Genomic DNA, 21,895 nt, shown 5'->3' on the forward strand with positions numbered 1-21,895 from the left:
TCCCTGTGACTTTTGGCTAGCCGCTCTCTGCCAGTTATGTTCATTTAAAGGCATCTAGCCATGGAAATTACCCTAGAAAAGATTCTCCTTAATCACACTTTAGGGTTGTTTTAATTACTAATGATAGAATGCTTTAGATATACACCTTCGTGTTGATTATTTCATACGATCTATGAAATGGGGCTGATGGGAAGGTCATGGCTGAGTTCTTATTTTTAATTAAATTCCAATTTCACTCCAGAATTCGAAGCTCATTATATTAAAGAAATTTCGAATACAGAATAATTCTTTCATATTTAAAATCCTTTTATGTATTTCTCTTTTTTTAAAAAAATAACTTCCAGTTTCATTAACTTTGTGCAAAGGAGCTTATTTTTTTGTAAATAAAAAAATAGTTCTAGAAGCCTTTGCTAGACACTCCAGAAATACGGAGAAAATACGGAGAAATTTCTTAGGAGGGTTTTTGTTGTAGTTTTAAAAATGATTGCCTCTCACTTCAGTTATAAATAGCAATAGCATATTTTCTCTTTAAACAATCTATGAAATGAGAAAAATAACTACCATTCTGGGTGTCCTATAGGTTTTGGATTTCTACCGGTAGTAGTCTGAAAGAAGATGGGAAAAGGCTTCAAAGTGTTCGTGTGTGGAATGCGTTCAGTGGGAAAGACGGCCATCTTGGAACAAGTTCTGTACGGTAATCACACTACTGGTAAGAAAAATGTCTTATTTTTTATTTTTGTCTAACTAATGTTATAATTTTAATGCCACTTTAATAGTTAATAAACTCTGCCAGATGATAATAGATATAAAATGATCCATGTGCCGTATTTGCATTGGCCAATATAGGTTAATTACATTTTTCACAAAAGGCAAACTAAGATCTCAAGAACAATTAGATATCTCTTGTATGCATTTTCCTCAACCAAGCTGGTTTGTGGAAAACATAAATGAGTATTATGTTATGTCCCCAAGAGCAAAATGGTTTTGCTCTTTATTTTAAACAAAAATAGGTGAAGAGTGCAGCAGAACTATGGAAGATGTATATGTTGCTGTGGCTGAAACGGATCGAGGACTAAAAGAACAATTACGTCTGTATGACACCCAAGGACTACAAGGAGAAGAGGATTTCTCCAAACATTACTATTCTATGGCAGATGGCTTTGTTCTAGTGTATGCTGTAAATAGTCTGGAATCTTTTGAGAAAGTTAAGTGGCTCAAAAAGGAGATTGGCAAGTTTAGAGAAAAGAAAGAGGTAAGACTATTTCTTTTATTTTTTCAGTCTATGTGAAATATTATTATTATTTCTTCCACAATTTCTAGGCTGCTTATTAGTCATCACACAATTTTGAATGTATCAGGGATTATGGGTTGAAGGTGAAAGAAAGGGAATCTCATTATAAAGAGTTGCTTGGCCCGGAAAACATAATTATTGTCCGAGTAGATTTCTCCTTACTCAACAGGTTTTCTTTTCTTTTCTTTTCTCTTCTTTCCTGGCCCTTCTGTCTCTCAACTTCTTTAGAAGAGTCTCCCTCAGAAGAAAAAGATTGGATTCGTATTACTATTGGAAATGGATTTGAGACCTAGTCCTACAGCTTGTCATAAGAGGCAATTTGATTTAGACAAAATCATAATTTGGGGTATTTCTATATGAGTCTTTAAGATGAAAGTGCCCTAAGTATTAGCTACTAGGATTCTATATCTTGCCTCACTGAATAATTTCACACACCCAGGGCACTCTGTACTTACTTTTAATAAATTGTAGATAATTGATTTCCTAGTGGGATTAGATGTTTTTGACAAAATACAGGCAGAAAACCTTAATCTGGGACCATCTAAAACAAGTTTTCAGGTGGGTACAGTTGCATAGCATTAGGTATTTCAACGGAAATATTTGTGAAATACTTTGGGCTTGCTGATCTCATGAGCTGAAGGTAGCATTACAGTAGTAAATTATTTAAAAGGTATACAGTAGTCCTCAATTTACAACCATTTGTTTAGTGAGATTTTAAAGTTACAGTGATACTGAAAAAAGTGATTATGACAGTTTTTCACAATTATGACCATTGCAGCATCCCTATGGTCATGTGACCAAAATTTAGATGCTTGGCAACTGGATAATATTTTTAAGGGTTGCAGTGTTAGGGTCATGTGACCTTCTCACAAGCAGAGTTAATGAGAAAACCAAATTCACTTAACTATGTGACTAAACAGTTCACTTAACTGTGGCAAGAAAGGTCATAAAATGGGGCAAAATTCACTTAACAAATGTCTCACTTAGCAACAGAGCATTTGGGCTCAATTGTGGTTGTAAGTCGAGGATTACCTGTATGGTTTTAATTCTGTCTTGGGAGCCTACTGTAAAAAGACAGTAGATTTTCAGTGTTCTGTAACAGATCTGTTAATTTCTGTTTGTGTTTAACATCAAATCTATAGTTATGGTGGCTTGAGAGCCAGTCAACATTTTTTTTAATTTGTAGGATCCACCTCTGTCAGAAAAGGTAAAAGTTTACCTAGTCTAATTCCCCTTTTATTCATCAGTCCTAAATAAGAAACAAGTTGCTGCTAACTGTTGTTTCTCCTCCTCACTCAGTCTGTTCAAAGAGTTTGATACTCTCCAAATATTTTAAATTATAATTTCCCTAGGCACTTGTTATCACCTAAGCTGGCTGGGACAAAAGAGTGAGACAATCAATATCTGCTTGTTACTATGTTGCCTGTTACAGCTCCATCCCTGTATAATTGTAATTGAACAACTTAAAGCCCATTTTTGTGGCTATTTTTGGTCTGTTTTTTTCTGAAAAAATGAGCCAAAAAATGCCTCGAAAACGGACCAAAAAACCCCTAGAAAACGGGCTGAAAAAATCCCTGAAAATGGCCTGAAAAAAGGCTGGAAAAGGGCAAAAAGAGGGCTGAAAATGGGGCATGCAGAAGCTAAATTCTTTTTTTGTGTGTGTGTCGTTTTCCTCTTCTAAATTTAGGTGCATTTTATAGTCAGGTGAGTTTTATAATCCCAAAAATACGGTAGCTTTGTAATACTGTAATCTGAAATAATACAGCGCATGTGGCATTTGGACTATATTTGTCTTGCTTTTTTCTGTTGTCTATGCAGACCTACACTGCTGTATACACAACAGGGTGGATAAAAATAGAAGTTGTTTTTTTAAAAAAAATTAATAGGTTTTTTTTTAATCGGTTTTTTTTTAATTTTTATCGAATTTATTTTAATAAAATGCTTTTGGAGTAAAAATCTATCTAAAGATAGTTTTCTATTTAATACATTAATAATTTAGTTTATTCAGCATGAAATGGAGCTTAGTTATGTAGCATGAGGCTGTATATTCTGCAATATTGGGACTGTCAGTGATTCAACAGCAGATCAGGAGGAGCTGCTGTGGGATAGAGGTGACAGTTGCTCTTTAAAAATTATGATTTAAATTGAGTGATTTAAATCAAGCCTTTCTACTAGTGATTTAAATCATGACTTAAATCATGATTTAAATCGACTTGATTTAAATCAAATCCATCCTGGTACATAACCATCTTGACATATATTTGGTGGAAATATATGGTCCTACTCAATAAATAAATAGGAATAGTATAGTTTGTGAATTGGGGTGAAGATAAGAAAAGGAAAAACAGATGGGGAGGCTCTTAATTTCTCTAGAGTTAATTGTTTCAGGTAAGGCTAGAGCTATTGGATATAGAAACTTGGCAAGGACTTACTGCAAATAAGTTCTATGAGTGTCTATGTATAGTCCTTATAAGAAAATTATAACAGTATTGACTGGCTTTTTTGGAAATAAAAAGGACAAATTTTAGCCCTTTCCTCCAGAGCAGGGGTGTCAAACTTGCAGTGTCATGGCGGCATCACATGACATATTGGGACCTTTTTCTCCTTTGCTAATCGCTGTGTGCTAGAGTGTGACGCATCCGGCCCGGGGCTGCGAGTTTGACAGCCCTGTTCTAGAGAGTTGCATCTGATATCATTTTCAGACTAGAAGACAAGATGCTATTTTTTTCTTTTCCATATTTTAATAATTTTAAGTTTACTTTGGTTTCTGTATTTTTCTATGTTTGTCATTGTGGCTATTAATAATGCCCAGTTAGTTAAAAAGTAATAATACGTTAAGTAAATAAATTTGCTTCTTGCAACAGATAATTTGGTAGTTTTGCTGAACATATGACCAAAATTGTGGTTGAGGAGTCCTAGTCTCTGGACTGGAGCAATTTTATGTTTTAAACCACTGGCTGCATCAAAATGTGAAAATAAATAAAAGGACAATAGATTCTTACTACAACTTAGCAAGTGTACTTTTTGTTACTAAACTTGTTTCTTAACTTTATTATATAAATGGTTGTCATAGTACCTGACTACAGCTTATTTTATCTAATACTACCTTGATATTACTGTCAAGAAATCTGACCATCCAATATTTTTAAAGTGGCATATAATTGATTCACCTTGTACTGAGAGAAAAGGCTTTTTTAAAAAAAATCTTTTCTTTTTTCTATTGCCACAGAGGAAATGTACCATATTTTTCAGACTGTAAGATCCTCTGGACTATAAGATGCACCTACAGTTGCAAGAAAAAGTATGTGAACCCCTTGGGATTACGTGAAGTTTTGCATGAATTGGTCATAAAATGTGCTCTGAACTTCATCTAAGTCACAACAATAGAAAAACAAAGTCTGCTTAAAATAATACTACACAAACATTAGATGTTGCCATGGTTTAATTGAGCATAACATGTAAACATTCACAGTGCAGGGAGGAAAAAGTATGTGAACCTTTGGACTTAATAACTGGTTTACCCTCCTTTGGCAGCAATAACCTCAACCAAACATAGTTACAGATCAGACCTGCACAAAGATCTGGAGTAATTTTGGACCACTCTTCACAAAACTGTTTCAGTGTAACAATATTCTTGGGATGTCTGGTGTGAATCGCTCTCTTAAGGTCATGCCACAGCATTTCAATCGGGTTGAGGTCAGGACTCTGACTGGGCCACTCCAGAAGGTGTATTCTGTGCTGTTGAAGCCATTTTTTTATTGAATTACTTGTATGCTTTGGGTCATTGTCCTGTTGCATCACCCATCCTCTGCGGAGCTTCAGTTGGCGGACAGATGGTCATACGTTTTCCTGCAAAATGTCTTGATAAACTTTGGAATTCATTTTCCCATCAATGACAACAATCTGTCCAGGACCTGAGGCAGCAAAGCAGCCCCAAACCATGATGCTCCCTCCGCCATGTTTTATAGTGGGGATGAGGTTTTGATGTTGGTGTGCTGTGCCTTTTTTTCTCCACACATAGTGTTGTGTGTTCTTCCCAAACAACTCAATTTTGGTTTCATCTGTCCACAGTATATTTTGCCAGTAGTGCTGTGGAACATCCAGATGCTCTTTTGCAAACTTCAAACGTGCTGCAATATTTTTTTTTGGACAGCAATGGCTTCCTCTGTGGTGTCCCCCCATGTACTCCATTCTTATTTAATGTTTTCCTTATTGTAGATGTTTCAACAAAAATGTTAGCATGTGTCAGAGATTTCTGTAAGTCTTTAGCTGACACTCTAGGATTCTTCTTTACCTCATGAAGCATTCTGCGCTGTGCTCTTGCAGTCATTTTTACAGGACGACCACGCCTAGGGAGAGTAGCAACAGTGCTAAACTTTCTCCATTTGTAGACAGTCTGTCTTACCATGGACACATGAACATCAAGGCTTTTGTAACCCTTTCGAGCTTCATGCAAGTCAACAATTCTTGATTGTAGGTCTTCTGAGAGCTCTTTTCTGCGAGGCATGGTTCACATCAGACAGTGCTTCTTGAAACCAGTAACCCCAAAACAGGTGGGTGTTTTTAAAGGGCAGGATAGCTGTCAGCAACAAATCCAATATCTTCACACTGATTGGAGTCAAGGTTGACTCACTCCTGGCTCCAATTAACTCTTGGAGAAGTCACTAGGCTAGGGGCTCACATACTTTTTCCTCCCTGCACTGTGAATGCTTACATGTTATGTTCAATTAAATCATGGCAACATCTAATGTTTGTGTAGTATTATTTTAAGCAGACTGTGTTTTTCTATTGTTGTGACTTAGATGAAGTTCAGAGCACATTTTATGACCAATTCATGCAAAACTCCATGTAATCCCAAGGGGCTCACATACTTTTTCTTGCAACTGTAGCTATTGGGGAAGAAAACAAGAAAAAAAATCTGCCTCTGCTTCCCAGTAATTTGCCTTCTTGAGCAAACAGTCTGGTCAGCTTCAGCACTTCCTGATTTAGCACGAGCAGCTGATTGGCGGTTGGACAGGTTCTTGGAATACCGCCTATCAACTGTTCCATGCTGCGGGGATCGCCACCGCCCATTGCCGCCATCGTGCTGCAGCTTATCGCCTCCGTGTGCCCTATTTTCGGCTTCTTCCAGGTGGTGGGGATCTCCGCTGCCACCTATCCTCACCACCTGGAATGGACCAAAAATGGGGCGCACAGAGGCCGAAAATGGGGCACATGAAGGCGGCAATAGGTGGCAGTGACGATGGGTGGCGACGGTGGAGATCCATTAAAATAAAGAAGTCAGGTAAAACTAAATCTAAATCTAATAGTATATCCTTGTAAACATTAACCGTAAGGAAGGAATTTTCAATACAAGGAAGTGAATTGTGAAAAGTTATTGTTAACCCCCATCATTCTGATATTGTAGTGTAATAAGAGTATAGCATTGTATACCAAAGCTCAATAATTGTCTACTCAAATAAGATGGTATAGACACTATGCACCAAAATTTAACAGCAGCCACCCAATTCTTTAATCTTCATTTTGAGGGAAAGTATTGTTCCATTCAACATCTCAACAAAAAAAGTATCTCCAAGAAGTTGTGAAGTGCTCTAGGTGAGCCAACATTCAAAATCTGCATGTCTTGTGAAAAGAGAAATATCTGAAGCATTCAAGTGTTCTTTAATAGAACCTCATTACAGCATTTCCACCTAACATTGGAATAAATTCTCTGACAATACTGGTAGTAAGTTTTTAACCTCCTCTTTATTATTTTCATAAATAAGGTAATGAGCATACCTAATATTCCTGAGGGAGAGTGTCTGACTCAGTCACCCAGTCTGCTTTCGTGCCTTGGAAGGGACTAGAATTCAAAATAGGTTCTAGTCTAAGAAACTATGTGGTCGGCATGAGTAAACGCCAAAGGTGCACAGAATGCTGTTGCCTTCCCACCAAAGGTGGCCCCTATTTTTCTACTTGCATTTTTATGTGCTTTCGAACTGCTAGGTTGGGAGAAGCTGGGACAAGTAACAGGAGCTCACCCCATTACGTGGCATTAGGGATTTGAACTGCCGACCTTTCGATTGACAAGTTAATCGTCTTAGCCATTGAGCCACCATGTCCCACATATTTCTAAAGGCAACCAAAATACATATTTAAATATTGGCAGCAAACATTCTACCAAATGTGTCCAGAAAAGAACTTTAGAATCATACTCTAAAAAAGAACTGAATGTATATAAGCCCATTCACTCAGGTACATTATGTGTGCACTGAATGTGGAGCTGTGTGTTTGAATAATCCTGTTGATTTATAGCATTTTTCCTTTGGAAAAAGAAACAATATTCATTACTATGGTATTTATCTGGCAATAATTGATTTTTGTTTACTTGCAGGTGCTTCTGGTTTTTCTCAAATGATGGCCTATATAATAGAAGTATTAGTTTGCATAGTCATTATTCGGGAGCATAGCAGTGAGGTCTACTTCTGTTGAATCGGGTGGGGGAACTAGAGCTTCTAGCATCTTTTCTCATTGGCAATACTGAATATTGCAGTTCAGCATATCTCAAGAGCTGTAAATTCCATATCTCTGCAGTATTCAGATATAATCATGGTTCAAATAAATATATTAAAATTAATGATACCAAGTTATTCATTTGAAACATTTTGAATCTAATGGAATTGTTTTACATTTAATTAAGCCTAGCTCTGACTGTTTTTAAAAGCGGTGTTTTTCAAGTATTTTGAAAAACTAAACTCCTAAATTCTGATCTATAGTAATAGTGGCCATCATTTTAGAATATATTTTATTGCTTGTATAGTAATTGTTCTATTGTTTTATTTGGTCAGAGGAGCAGAATAGGTGTTACCTTGTTTATAAGAACAAATAGTTTTAAAAAATATATGGAGATATAAATGTAAATATTTATTTAAATAAAATTTATTTATTTAAATGTAAATAACAGTAATAAAATACAGGAAATGGAGTCAGATTTGGTGATTACCAAGTCAATTTTAGTGCATCTACTTTAAATGTAACTATTCAATTACTAGATCATAAAATTGAAAAAAAAAAATAAACATTACGGAAAATAGCCAAGCAGCTAAAAGATTATTTATTCAATTCATGGATCTATTTGAATTTTTCATGGTCTACTTGGAATGATAGCAGCTGTCTAAATTGCAGGGAAAAGTGTATTCCAGTCTCTTTCCCCCTCCCAATAAGGTATTCTATATTTCGAAACTGGTACAAAATAAGTTTTACATCACTGAGCTTATTTCCTGTTTTGTTTGTTTTATTCCTTCTTTGCAGTGGCCAATTATTGTTTTAGGTAATAAAACTGACCTTTTGGAGGAAAGACAAGTACAGAATGAAGTTGCACAACAGTGGGCTAGGATTGAGACAGTGAAATTATGGGAAGTGACAGTCATGGATAGAAGGACAATGATGGAGCCCTTTGTTGTGTTAGCAAGCAAACTTTACCAATCACAGAACAAGTCAACATTTTCTTTCTCCCGTCGGAAACTCAAATACAATAAGGAAGATTACTGAATGCTCTTATGCCTCCACTGGGCCAAGAATCTGCTGTGGCTTTTGCATTTCTAGAGTTGTTCATTTCTAGAACAACTAAAGCAGATCTCGCACATCAGGATGAGAACGGCATCTGAAATAACTTCAAAAAACACTGAAATAATCATAGTAGTCTGTTTTGTGGAATGCAAACTGGAGAATGCTTGAGTGCAGAAAAAAGCCGCCTTTTTCTAAAGGGGGCATTCTAGAGTCATTGGGAATATTGCCACTTCAATTAACATTTCAGAAAAGAAATGAAAGAACAAGGTAAAAAAGTTGTTTATTTTGATTATGTATTGTATAGCTTTCATTGTGCTACGAGAAATAACTTAGGAAAAAGAGAGGCTAACAGAATTGGGTACAGTATAAGCATTTGACCTTTACTACCTTTATTAAAAAGTGTACTAATACTATTAGCACCGATGCTTTTGGATGAATCAGTGTTATTTCTATTGATTATCATCAAGCAAACATTCATCTTAGGTAGGGTAAAACAGTGATCTCTAGTATTGATAAAAATTGGGCCAAAGAAAGAAAAAATAATTTCCAATCACTTCATATACGAATGGGGAAAATTTTGACACCATTCCCCAATTTCAAAAACCCACTAATATCTGTCCCTGTACAGTGACAGCAGCCTCCTGAAAAAAAAAACAGCATCAGAAAAAGATAGTAACTTGGTTTATTTAAATGGCTGTAACAGTACTTCCCAATCTCAGGAACTTTAAGAAGTGTGGATTTGTAATTCCTGGAACTTTCCAATATATATAAATCTTCATCAAATCAAACTTTGATTGGAAAATGCAGGACTATGTTAGAGTATTTGATTCTGGCTTGGCGTGTTGTTTGACCTATTTATTCCATAAACTCTGATTTATGGCTTAACATATTGGGAGAAATCAGCCAGTAGTAATTTATTAATTCTGTACAGGAAAAAAAAAAGAGCATTACTAGGGGAAAGGATTGCTCCATCCAGTTTTAGGTCTAAGCAACCTACCTCTTCAATTGTTTTAAGAACTGTAGTCCCCAATAAATCAAGACAGTGCTAGATTGGAGAATTCAAAAAATCTATTCTAGGGTTGTTACGGTGGTTTATATCATCACAACATAACAGAAGTTCTCAATGACTTCTACTTGGAATCTGCGGTTAGATTTATATTTTCACAATTTTCATTACAATGCTGAAGGATGCAAAAATCAGTTAGAAAATAAGTAATTATTGGACTGAAATTTCCCAAAATGTACAGTAGAGATGTACAGTAATGTACAGTAGAGAAATGTATAGTAGAGAAATTGATCAGATTCTTTTCTTTCCATCTAGGAATAAAGTACTTTAAGGCCTAATGTGATATATTTGAAACACATTTTTCGAATTTAAATGCAGCTTTTGAGAATGTAACAAAAATAGCATGGGTGAAATATCTAGGTATTAAATTACAGATTGAAATACAGATTCTGACTTTATTCTATTTATATTGCACATTTAAGTGACTCTCATCTGTTTATACATTGTACTCATAAACTGTCCTTCAGTGCATTTTGCAGAATGATAGTGTTTAAAGCATCATAACAAGGACCGTTAACGTGAATTTTATGTAACTATTTATTCTGGGCCACTAGTGAATTGTTGTGCTTCAATTACTATTGATTGAAAGCAAAATTGAATTATATTCATTTCAGATAATATTTTGAGAGCTATTAAAAGAGAAAAGGAACTTTTTTGAAAGAGATATTAAATATGTTAGCACTTTACTATAAATGGATGCCAAGAAAAAGGAAAAGCTATTCCCCTTCCCCTTCCAAATATGTCAAGCAACAATGGCCTGAAACCACAAATAAATTGCTCTAATGTTAAACTGCTAGGGAAACTCCAGGTTTAAGTACTTAGGAGAAGATCCAATCTTTTGATAAAAGTCACTGCAAAAATATTAACAGATAGTTGGAAAAATATGTAAATCTGCTTTCTGGCTCAGGATTTAATTTCATAACCCGTTAAAGTCTTCTCATGTAACTTTTTGTTCTGTGACCTGAAAAGTATTTCTTATTTTTTGTATGATTCTTTTATCAGGAATAGATTATATTGTCTGTTATATCAGGGGTCCCCAATCCCCAGATTGTGGACCAGTACTGAACCAGGACGTGCAAGCAATGGGAGAGTGAGTGAGACTTCTGCGCATACATGGGATTTAGGTTGTGCATGCAATCCCGTCCCCCAATGGATGACAATTTTCTTCCAAAACCAATCCCTAGAGCCAAAAAGGTTGGGGACCGCTGTGTTACACACAGCCAACATAGATGTATTCCAAACAGAAGGTATATCAGTACGGGGTTTGTACATATTTTTATTAGCACAGTAACAAATGCAGACTTAGATAGTCCACAACATACAACCAATCCACTGAGTGACTCCTATTCCACGCCTTACAATTAAACAGCTTAAGGTATTTCACTACAGGTTGCTCCAAGTTCAGTTAAAACCTTCATTCTCACAAAGGTAACCTGGCATAGAAAAATGAATCCGTGAATTATTTTCCTTATGCTAGGGGAGACAACAATCTAGCCTTACCCCTATATTTGAAGTTAATGAAAGGATAGTCTTGTAAAAAGATGTGTTAAATATGAAACTCTCCCACCTCCCCTAGGGAAAAATATTTGCAATATTTTTTTACAAATAAAACCAAGCTAAAAGAAAATCAAGTTGCAAGCCTTCCTGCAAGAAATTTTATAGAGATGCCAAATATAGTTACCCATAAATTAAGCTGATTTTTTTTTTTTATCTATCACAACCAAACATCTTTTCCCACCCTCATCCAATTGTCAGGTTAGTTTACATTCTCCTTGGTGCTGTAGCAGAGCTACATTTGTTGAACTAATGACAGTCTTAAAATATGCTATTCCCATTCTAAGCTGTCCACTGTAGCAAGATACCTTAAGTAACAACAACAAAATCTCAGGAAATAAAAGACTGAATAAATTCTGTTATAGAAATACCCTACTCTTTTTCAGTTTCTCCCTTTCCCTGTCCCACCCCTTCAAAATCATAAGCAGCTGTTTCCGTCACAGATGATTTAACACAAAGGTCTGGCAAAAATCCAGTTTATGTTGCATATCTCTTGGTCCACTGTCTGGCCATTCTGTCGTGCTCTGCTCTGTTAGTCATATACTGAGTTGCAATACTTCCAACAAGGGGATCAGCTGCAAAATAAAACAATTTCCAGCTAATTATTGATGTTAGGGGAAGAGATAATACATGTAATAGATCAGATATGAGGACTCTTGGAACACTGCTTTAATGAAAAATACTTGTGTAGCTTTACAGTTTTAGAATTTAAGTATATTTTCCATTCAGGCTAAGAATGAGAAGGGGAATTTGTGGTCCTCCAGATGTTGGTAAAGTGGAAGTCCCAACCTTTATTTTTTTAGACTTCACAGTGCTTTTTCAACAATAGCCATGCTTGCTGAAACTGCAGGCATTGTTAACAACACTGCATCTGTTAGGCCCATGCACATCAAAGACCTACTATAACAATGGGTCTTGCTGGACAACTGGTGTTTCCATTGATACTGTACAATCCCTTAAAATATGTCTCACAACACCAAACCCTCCTGGAGATAATGTTGACTTTCACAAAGCAATCAAAGCCTGTAATCCTTCAGTCACTAAACACCATCAATGGGGATATTCCACTTACTATTTTGTGGAAATGATAGGTTTACTTTTCCATCAGTGGATTTTGAAAAAATTCATTTTGTAGGTTTTAAAAAGTTTATGTAAGTTATGTCAATGCGATAATAATGTACATGATATTCTAACCAATAACAATTCTGTTTGAGGATTTTTTTTTAATTTGCTGTTCTTTAAAATAGTATAGATAATCCTAATTTAGGGACCACTCAAAGTTATAACATAGATGAATAAGGGGACTTATGATTGCTCCCCATAGATGTGGAAGTTGGTAGCCAGTTTACAATTGTGACAGTCACATGATTGCCATTTGCAATATTCACTGCTGGCTTCTGACAAGCAAAACCAATGGGGAAATTGGCAGAAGGTTGCAATTGGCAATGATTACATGCTGCAATTGTGTGTGATTCACGTAACAATGGCAACTGGGACTGCCACAACTACCATTATAAGTTGGCATGATCATATGACACGCTTTACAACTATGAAGTTGCCAATTCAAATTACCCCGATTAAGCGAGGACTGCGTGCGTAGCTTTTAGACACATTTGATTTAATTTTCCTTGTGTATTGTGTTTTGGAGATGGGCCCTTAGCAAGAAGCAGCTAGAACAGTGCAGGAAAACTTACGGGTTAACAGAATAGCCTAATACTGCATTAGACTGGACACAGAAAAGAAGGCTGGCCAGTGAATGACTTTTGCAGTGATGATAAAGAGACCTATGGAAAGCAACTGTAATGCAGAAATGTATGTGCTAACATTTCTATTCCATCACTTCCAGTTAAAAGAAAATATTTCCAATTCTATAAAAAAAAAAATGATCAAGAGGCGGTACTGTTGCCGCCTCCTGCTCAATACATCCTTAAATACTCAAAAGAATGTAATGCTAGAGGGAAGCCACTCTTCTTGTAGAAGATGTTCCTGTATTAGTTATCAATATGAAAACTCCCCATGGCTTTACTTTAATCCTCTTTAACATATGGATAAACTGGAAATGGGGCCAACATTCAATCTCTATGATAGATCCTGTTCTCTGTCCCCATCCCTCATTTTGACCCAACTTACCAGGATTGCAGTCTGTGAGAAGTGAGCAAATTGAAAGAAGAACTTTAGAAATAGTTAATGCTGGACTCCAGTTGTCCTTTAATATGTCCAGACAGATCACTCCTTGACTATTAATGTTGCAATGATAGATTCTTGTTCGAAAGGTAACCTATATGAGAAGAGTTTTAAAAAAAATAAGGAAATTGTGTTTATCCTCATTTTTTCAGATAGGCCCCAAGCTTTTCCTACAATGGATATAAAATGCTAAATTTGTCTAAACCCATTTATAGACAGCTTCCAATTTTTGATAAATTACTAATCTAGCATCAGACAACTTTCTATTTCTCATTCTGCCACAGATTTTCACAAATAACTTCTCTTTTAATTCCAAAAGACTAAACCCCACTTACTAATTTCATCAATTGAAGGCTTTACTAGGGTTTACAATAATAAGTTGAAAAATCCTCAGAAGTTAAATTAATCAATATCATTAAAATTCAATTTTGCTGCATCTGATTTTCATTGAAAAGAGATTAACATTAACTTTATTTCTACATTAATTCAATGAATGTTTTTGGATTTCATACAAATGATGCAAAATCCCACGGACTTCATGTATTTTGTAGCTCTCGGGACTCAACTTCTGAATGAGGAGGCAACACTTTTGCCCCCGTTTTGTTCTTTTTGGGTTTAGCTAGATTAAGGGGCAAAATGCTAGTCTTAAATCTCTCAGTGGCTTAAAGCATCCATTTCAGTTCTTACTGAAATTTCATTAAATTAATTAATGAATTTTAATTTTTAAAAAGTGGATCCAGCATTGCCTACTTTTGCAGTGTGGTGCCTGATGTGTTGCCCTTGAGCTGACAGAAGGTATGTGTATCTGCCACAGATAATGAGGAAATTCTCATGCATTCATCTTACATTTGATTATATTCCTCAGTTGAGACTGATTTAACTTGTATATCTTATTTTCCCAGTTCATGAATCTAAATGTTACAGCAAATAATGTAATTATATTTTAGGCTTTAATTTTATAATTTCTAAATTTTATTCTAAAAAAATATTAATACTTCCTTTTTAACTAGCCATTATACAAGGGAAACAAACAAACCTTGAGCATTTTAATTTATGGTGAACCACTGCCATCCTGTGTCTATTGTTTGCATTACATGAGAATTACAAGCCTTTAAAGCAGTGGGTCTCAACCTTCCTATAATGCCGCGACCCTTTAATACAGTTCCTCATGTTGTGGTGACCCCCAACCATAAAATTATTCCTAAAACCATTGAAAATATGTGTTTTCCAATGATCTTGGGCGACCCCTGTGAAAGGGTTGTTCGACCCCCAAAGGGGTCCCGACCCACAGGTTGAGAACCACTGCTTTAAAGGATGACAAAATTTATTGCAGCATTAAAGAATTGCTAATTTTCTTCACCACTTTAGGCAGTATACTTAGGCAACATCTGCTTTCTAAAGATAGATACTTTATTATGGCAGAAATTAGTAATCTTTTCTACAAGTACTGATTAAGAGGACACTTCTTGTTGCAATTCTGATGCACAGTGCTTTAGATTTGCCATCGATTTAATGCATTCTTCCTCTAGGGACCAATTGTCAAACCATTTTAGCCCAAATATTCTACGGGATGTGTAGATATTAGTTCTTATGAAAAATGTTGCACTGACTTTAATGTATTCAGCACATACCCATAGTGGCAAGGTGTGGGATTGGGAAACAAGCAAAGAAGGTAGGAAAAGGCATGCAGGATGAAAGACGATGTTTTTTCTTATCATTAAATTGTATACATGCCTGTTTGTGATCAGTGGACGACTATAGAAATTCAACAAACTCTTTATATTCACAAACCACTGTGAAAAAATCTTAAGGATTTGAAATGCAATTAAAACACGCCACTATCAGCTTTCTTTGTAAAGAAAGAACAGATCGCTTATTAATTTATTTGTTTATTGTCACCAACTCACTTTTGATTTGTGATTGGGCAAGATAACAACATTACAAATCCAGTTTAAAATTCACAATGAACTCCCCTTCACAATTCTGTGGTGATAACAACAGAATCAGACAATCTACTTGATTGGTTCCAAATGGTGTCCCCAAGCCCACTAACAAAACTAGGCTTTCTAGGCCTTGCAGAAAATAAACAAGGTGGGGGCCAATCATATCTCTGGAGGAATGATCTTCCAAAATAAGGGAGCTACCACAGAGAAGGCCCTTTTCCAAGATCCCACCAATATACTTCCGTGATAGTTGGAACCCACAACATGTCCTGTTGCAGTCCATCAAATATCCAGAACTCAAACTTTAAAAGTGATAACCAGCACCTTGAATTGCATCCAGAAGTAAATTGGCAACCAGTGCAGCTCCTGAAAATATGACATGTGCAAATTTTGACTTGCAAAAAAACATGCAGGCTGCTGCATTTTGAATTAACTGTAGCTTCCAGATGCTCTTCAAGGGCAGAGCCTTGTAGAGCGCAATACAATAATCCAAATGGGAGATGAACAGGGCATGGATGATTGTGAGAAAGGCCCATATGACTAACCTTGTTGCTAGTATCCTTACGATTTATATTGTTTCCTGATTGCTTATTTTAATCTATGACTAACATTCAGTGTTGTACCTTATGATTCTTGATGAACGTATCTTTTATTTTATGTACATTGAGAGCATATGCCAATAACAATTCTATTCTATTCATTGGTCCAGGAATGGCACATAATATGCAGTTGTGCAAAGGCCCATCTGGTCATGGCTTCTTGAGCAAGAGTTGTGAATCCATGAGAAACTCTGGATTACGTATCAGATCTGTCGGGGGAGTGGAATCCCATCCACAACCAAAGTTGGTAATTCTTCAAGAACCAAGAGGCTCCAAATCCAAAAGCACTCTGTCTTATCAGGGTTCAGTTTTAAACTGTTGCTTCCCACCCAGACCTTAACAGCCTTAATTAAGTGAGAAAGGGCGATTGCAGCATCACCATGGCCAGAGATGTATAATTCAATATCATCAGCATATTGATGATATTGTATCCCATTGTGATGGATGTTCTCATCCAGCAGTTTCATGTAGATGTTAAACAGGAGTAGAGAAAGCACCAACTCTTGAGGGACTCACAATCAGAAGTCAAGTGTTTGATCTCTCTCTCTTCATCAACATTGACTGGAGGAAAAGCAGGACAACACTATGACTCTCTACTGCCAGTCTAAGCTGTTCCAGAAAGACATCATCCATGATTGATGTTATCAAAAGCTGCTGAGAAATCAAGTGGAGCATACGCTACCCAGGTTTCCATGTTGTTGAAGAATATGCTATTGATGAACTCAGTATAGTATTTTTGGGATGATATGATACAAGTTTCTCTGCTGAAATTGCATTTTGGTCATTTGAAACTAGTTTGGAAGAAATATATAAACAAGACAATTTTACTCTATATGAGTTGTAGCTAAAACTGTGGCAATAAACTGTCAGTATCTAAATACCAGCCATTGTTGAACATGCAAAACAAATGCATTTCTTTTACTGATGATTGTTCTAAATGATGATTGTTATACTTGGAAAGGGCCCACAGGCAAACATCTATAAGAAATAGAGGCAGAACACAAATGGCAGAATTTGATTTGATAGAGTAAAAAGAGTGATACATAGCATTCTAATACCATTCTCAAATTAATTTGCATAATTTGACTCTAGTAGACAAACAGGATAGTATGATATTCAAATATTGAAACAAAAGCACAAAAGGACCAAAAAGAGACGGGATGCATTAAAAAAGAGGAAAACATTTTCTGTGATAACATTCGCTTTTTTGTCAGAATACTATGTACTTATGTCTATGCTACTTACTGATGAGTACAAAAATATTTGTGAATGACAGGAGGTAGACATTAGGCAAGAATGTTTATGACTTCTTACACAACTCCTCAAACTTGCCCATCCTCCTATTTAAGCACTAGCACAACTTGACATTTCCTACAGAGTTGAGGGTGTGGTGTGGTGTGGTGTCTGTAGTTATCTGAGTCTTCTACAATATTTCTCTGAATTTCCAAGTGTTCCACGTAGTTAATAGATTGTTATTAGATAATTTAGCTTGAAAGAAAGGTATGTCGTCAATACCAAAAACTAATTTAGAAGAAATGTATCTAATACTTTCCTCAGTTAATAATTTTTATAGCTCTATTGTTTTTTAATGGTTAAAAATAGGTAAAGTCTAATAAGATTTTCTTTTGGAGCTAGGTGAATTATGAGACAAAAGAAAGAGTAACTGAAAGAGTAACCTATATGGATCTCTTCTAAGCAACATTTTACAGCAACGTGGAGTATTATCGTGATTTCTAAACACTATATTAGAAGCTTTAACTTGATACCACAGGGCACACATTTAAAATAATTAATCTGGTATCTTCTTAATGTATCTATCTCCACACATTTATGTTTATGAGAGTGACAGCTAAGATGTTCGTTAGCATCTTATTCCAAGTGAATAGCCTCCTTAAATATTATAGAAATATTAAAATATACTGAAAACAATAACTTAAAGAAGACTGGAGTATTTTAAGTCTGATTTAGTAAAAACAATTATTCATTTTGAATAAATTATTGCATTCAGACTAATTCCTGGGAGGGAAGCCTGGGAAAAGAAAATGGGGAGATAATAATTTGCTGGATTCTCTTCCCCTTGGATTGTTTTCCACAGCTTTGTAATAAATGGCAATGGCCAGTGTAGTAGAAAACAGAATTGGAGAAAATGTCCATTCCCCTTTTTCTAGTGCAGGAAACAGTGCACATCTTGAGGGTTCCAGGCTTCAAATACTGCAAAGATACTTAAGACCCCCTCTCGCAGGTTTGGCCCTTCTCACTATCGAGGGCCTACCTTGATGACGGATTTTGGAATCCCGAGAGGTGGCATGCGGCGAGGAGGGGGTTGTGGGGGTTTTGGGGAAATTTTTAGATAAGATTTTAAAGGTTTCTGGGAGAGGGGGGGCTCTGTGGGTTTGGGAGAGAACCTGTCAGGGAGGAGGCCAGAGCCGGCTGAAGAACGCGGCACAAGAGGTGCAGGAACTGGGGTCAAGGAGGGGGTTAGAGCTTGTATTGTGGATGGACATTACATCAGTACTGTGGGTGGGAGGGACAGATATGGCGGGAGCAGGGGGCCACATCAGGTTGTGGGAGCGCGTGCCCACTGGCTCCAAGCGGTGGCATGCTCTGGCCTCCAATGCTCCTCTCGTTCCCCAGGTTGCACAGACCCTCAGGCCCTGGGCCTTCGGCTGATGCTGTGCAATGCCCGGTCCGTGGTAAATAAAGCCCCCCTCATTTGTGATCTTGTTCAGGAGGGGGGAGCGGACCTGGCGGGTATTACGGAGACCTGGTTGGGTCAGGAGGGGGGTCCCCCTCGTTGAGATGTGTCCACCCGATTTCCGTGCATTTCATCAGCCGAGGACACAGGGGAGGGGCGGTGATTGGCAGTTGTCATTAGAGAAGGTCTTGGTCCGAGGGAGGCCACTGTTCCTCAGACGGCTGGATGTGAGTCCCTCCTTATGAAGTGGGGTCATGGGGTGCAGATGGGCATGCTGGTTACGTACCTGGCTCCCTGCCACGTAGCGGCAGCCCTGCCCGAGCTTCTTAACGTTATAGGCGCTGTGGCAGTTGACACCCCCAGGCTTATGGTCATGGGGGATTTTAACCTGCCATCCGCCGGTAAGGCGTCTGAGGTGGCTCGGGAGTTCATGGCTTCCATGACGGCCATGGACCTGACCCAGTTAGTTCATGGCCCTACTCACACGGGGGGAAACACGCTGGACCTGGTGTTTGTCTCTGGTCAGTGGTTGAGTGATCTTGAGATAGGGGATATAGTGATCGAGCCCTTGTCATGGTTGGATCACTCCTTCTTTCGCTTTGACCTTTGAACCGCCGCACCCCGCCGCAGGGAGGCGGAACCGTTGAGGTGGTTCTGCCCCAGGCACCTGATGGATCCAGATAGGTTCCAGACGGAGCTTGGGCCATTTCCTGAGGCTTTGGCACACAGCTCGACTGAGGAGCTGGTGGCTGCCTGGGATAGGGTGGCCGCTGGAGCTTTGGATCGGGTTGTGCCTTTGCGGCCTCTGACCTGGAACTGATCTCGCCTGGCTCCTTGGTTCACCAAGGAGCTGAGGGAGATGAAGTGCCGGAAAAGACGCCTGGAGAGCGGTTGGAAGGCCAGCCATTCTGAATCTGACCGAACACTCATAAGGTCTCATATTAAGACCTACCTGGTGGCGATAAAAGCGGCGAAGTATAACTATTTTGCCACTCTTATTGCGTCATCAGATAATCGCCTGGCTGCCCTGTTTAGGGTGACCCGCTCCCTGCTCCACCAGAAAGCGCGGGAGGACCCCTTGGAGGGTAGAGCCGAGGATTTTGTACAGTATCTGTATGACAAAATCGCTCAGATTCGGGAACACCTGGACTCTGACTGGGTAGATTCAGGGGGGAGGACAGAGGCAGGTCTTGTGAGCATTATCTGGGAAGAGTTTGATTCTATGACGCCTGAAGACGTGGACAGGATAGTGGGCAGACTGAGCGCAGCCACATGTTTACTGGACCCGTGTCCCTCCTGGCTGGTGCTGACCTCTCGGGAGGTTACACGAGGCTGGCTCCAGGGGATTATAAATGCTTCTCTGAGTGAGGGTGTCTTCCCCGCCGCCTTGAAAGAGGCGGTGGTGAGGCCTCTCCTCAAGAAGCCTTCCTTGGACCCGGCAGTGTTGGCAAATTACCATCCAGTCTCCAACATTCGCTTCGTTGCGAAGGTTGTTGAGGGTGTGGTAGCACGACAGCTCCCTCAGTACCTGGATGAATTGTCGTATCTGGATCCGTTCCAGTCGGGCTTCAGGCCTGGGTACAGCATGGAAATGTCGCGTTGGTTGATGATCTCTGGAGGGCTCGGGACAGGGGTTGTTCCTCTGTCCTAGTCCTATTAGACCTCTCAGCGGCTTTTGATACCATCGACCATGGTATCATGCTGCACCGGCTAGAGGACTTAGGGGTGGGGGGCACCGTCCTACGGTGGTTCTCCTCCTTTCTCTCTGACCGGTCGCAGTCCGTGTTGACTGGGGGGCAGAGGTCGACCCCGAGGCCCCTTGTATGTGGGGTGCCACAAGGATCGGTCCTCTCGCCTCTTCTGTTCAACATTTATGTGAAGCCGCTGGGTGAGATCATGGTTTCGGGGTGAAGTACCATAAGTACGCTGATGACACTCAGCTGTACATCTCCACCCCGGACCACCCCAACGATGCCCTTGAAGTGATGTCCCGGTGCCTGGAGGCTGTGCGGATCTGGATGGGGAGAAACAGACTCAGGCTCAACCCATCCAAGACCAAGTGGCTGTGGTTTCCGACATCCCGATATAGTCAGTTGGTGCCATCACTGACTATTGAGGGCGAGTCATTGGCCCCCACGGAGAGGGCTCGCAACTTGGGTGTCCTCCTGGACTCACGGCTGTCTTTGGAAGAGCACTTGACGGCCGTGGCCAGGGGGACTTTTTATCAGGTCCGCCTGATTCGCCAGTTGCGTCCCTTTTTGGATCAGGACTCGTTAAATACGGTCACTCATGCTCTCGTTACTTCCCACCTGGACTACTGCAATGATCTCTACATGGGGCTCCCCTTGAGGAGCACCCAGAGGCTCCAGCTGGTCCAGAACGCGGCCGCGTGGGTGGTTATGGGAGCGGCGTGGCGCTCCCATGTGACCCCCCTCCTGCGCGAGCTGCACTGGCTCCCAGTGGTCTTCCGGGTGCGCTTCAAGGTTTTGGTTACCACCTTTAGAGTGCTCCATGGCATCGGACCGGGGTATTTACGAGACCACCTTCTGCTACCAGTAGCCTCTCACCGACCAGTACGCTCCTATAGAGAGGGGCTTCTCAGAATGCCATCGGCCAAACAGTGTCGACTGGCGGCCCCCAGGGGAGAGCCTTCTCTGTGGGGGCACCTACCATCTGGAACGAGCTTCCCCCAGAGATACGGAGGATCCCGGATCTGCGCACGTTTTGTCGTGCTCTCAAAACTTTTTTATTTCAGCAGGCTGGCCTGGCCTAACTCTCCCTTTTAAATTTTTAAACCGTTTGATTTGTTTTATAAATTGGGTATTTTAATCTGTGTTTCAGCCAAAATATTTAATAATTTTAAGGGACTTTTAATGTTTGTATTATCTGTATTTTACCTTGGCTGTTCACTGTCCTGAGTCCTCCGGGAGTAGGGCGGTATAGAAATTTGATAGATAGATAGATAGATAGATAGATAGATAGATAGATAGATAGATAGATAGATAGATAGATAGA

At 38.9% G+C, this 21,895-nt stretch overlaps 2 protein-coding genes across 11 annotated transcripts in view; one reads left to right on the top strand and one right to left on the bottom strand.

Moving 5' to 3' along the window:
- Positions 1-7: 7 nt before the first annotated feature.
- Positions 8-18,114, top strand: NKIRAS1 (NFKB inhibitor interacting Ras like 1). 5 transcript variants are annotated; one of them, XR_015733965.1, is made up of 6 exons: positions 8-194; positions 581-709; positions 1,011-1,252; positions 8,582-9,106; positions 10,908-11,152; positions 16,296-18,114. XR_015733965.1 is itself a non-coding variant. In XM_087892569.1 (4 exons), exons 2-4 carry the CDS (start codon positions 616-618, stop codon positions 1,649-1,651), a joined length of 468 nt encoding a protein of 155 aa, XP_087748695.1. In that variant the 5' UTR covers positions 44-194; positions 581-615; the 3' UTR covers positions 1,652-4,298. The 5 variants fall into 5 exon arrangements, 2 of the variants coding, with proteins under 2 accessions (XP_087748695.1, XP_060541756.2); XR_015733966.1 differs by having other exon boundaries at positions 10,908-10,995; XR_015733967.1 differs by lacking the exon at positions 10,908-11,152 and having other exon boundaries at positions 16,296-17,842.
- Positions 11,162-21,895, bottom strand: part of LOC117656007 (ubiquitin-conjugating enzyme E2 E1) — a 71,412-nt gene continuing 60,678 nt past the window's right edge. For all 6 annotated transcript variants that reach the window (XM_034403943.3, XM_034403941.3, XM_087892567.1 and 3 more), the window contains exons 5-6: positions 13,590-13,737; positions 11,162-12,034 (exon numbers count right to left, since the gene is read on the bottom strand). In XM_034403943.3, the coding sequence (XP_034259834.1) occupies positions 11,937-12,034; positions 13,590-13,737 (246 nt within the window). In that variant the 3' untranslated portion in view covers positions 11,162-11,936. The remainder of the gene's footprint in view (positions 12,035-13,589; positions 13,738-21,895) is intronic.

Source organism: Pantherophis guttatus, chromosome 4 (genome assembly GCF_059756535.1).
Source record: "Pantherophis guttatus breed Tessera chromosome 4, ASM5975653v1, whole genome shotgun sequence".
Lineage (NCBI taxonomy): Eukaryota > Metazoa > Chordata > Lepidosauria > Squamata > Colubridae > Pantherophis > Pantherophis guttatus.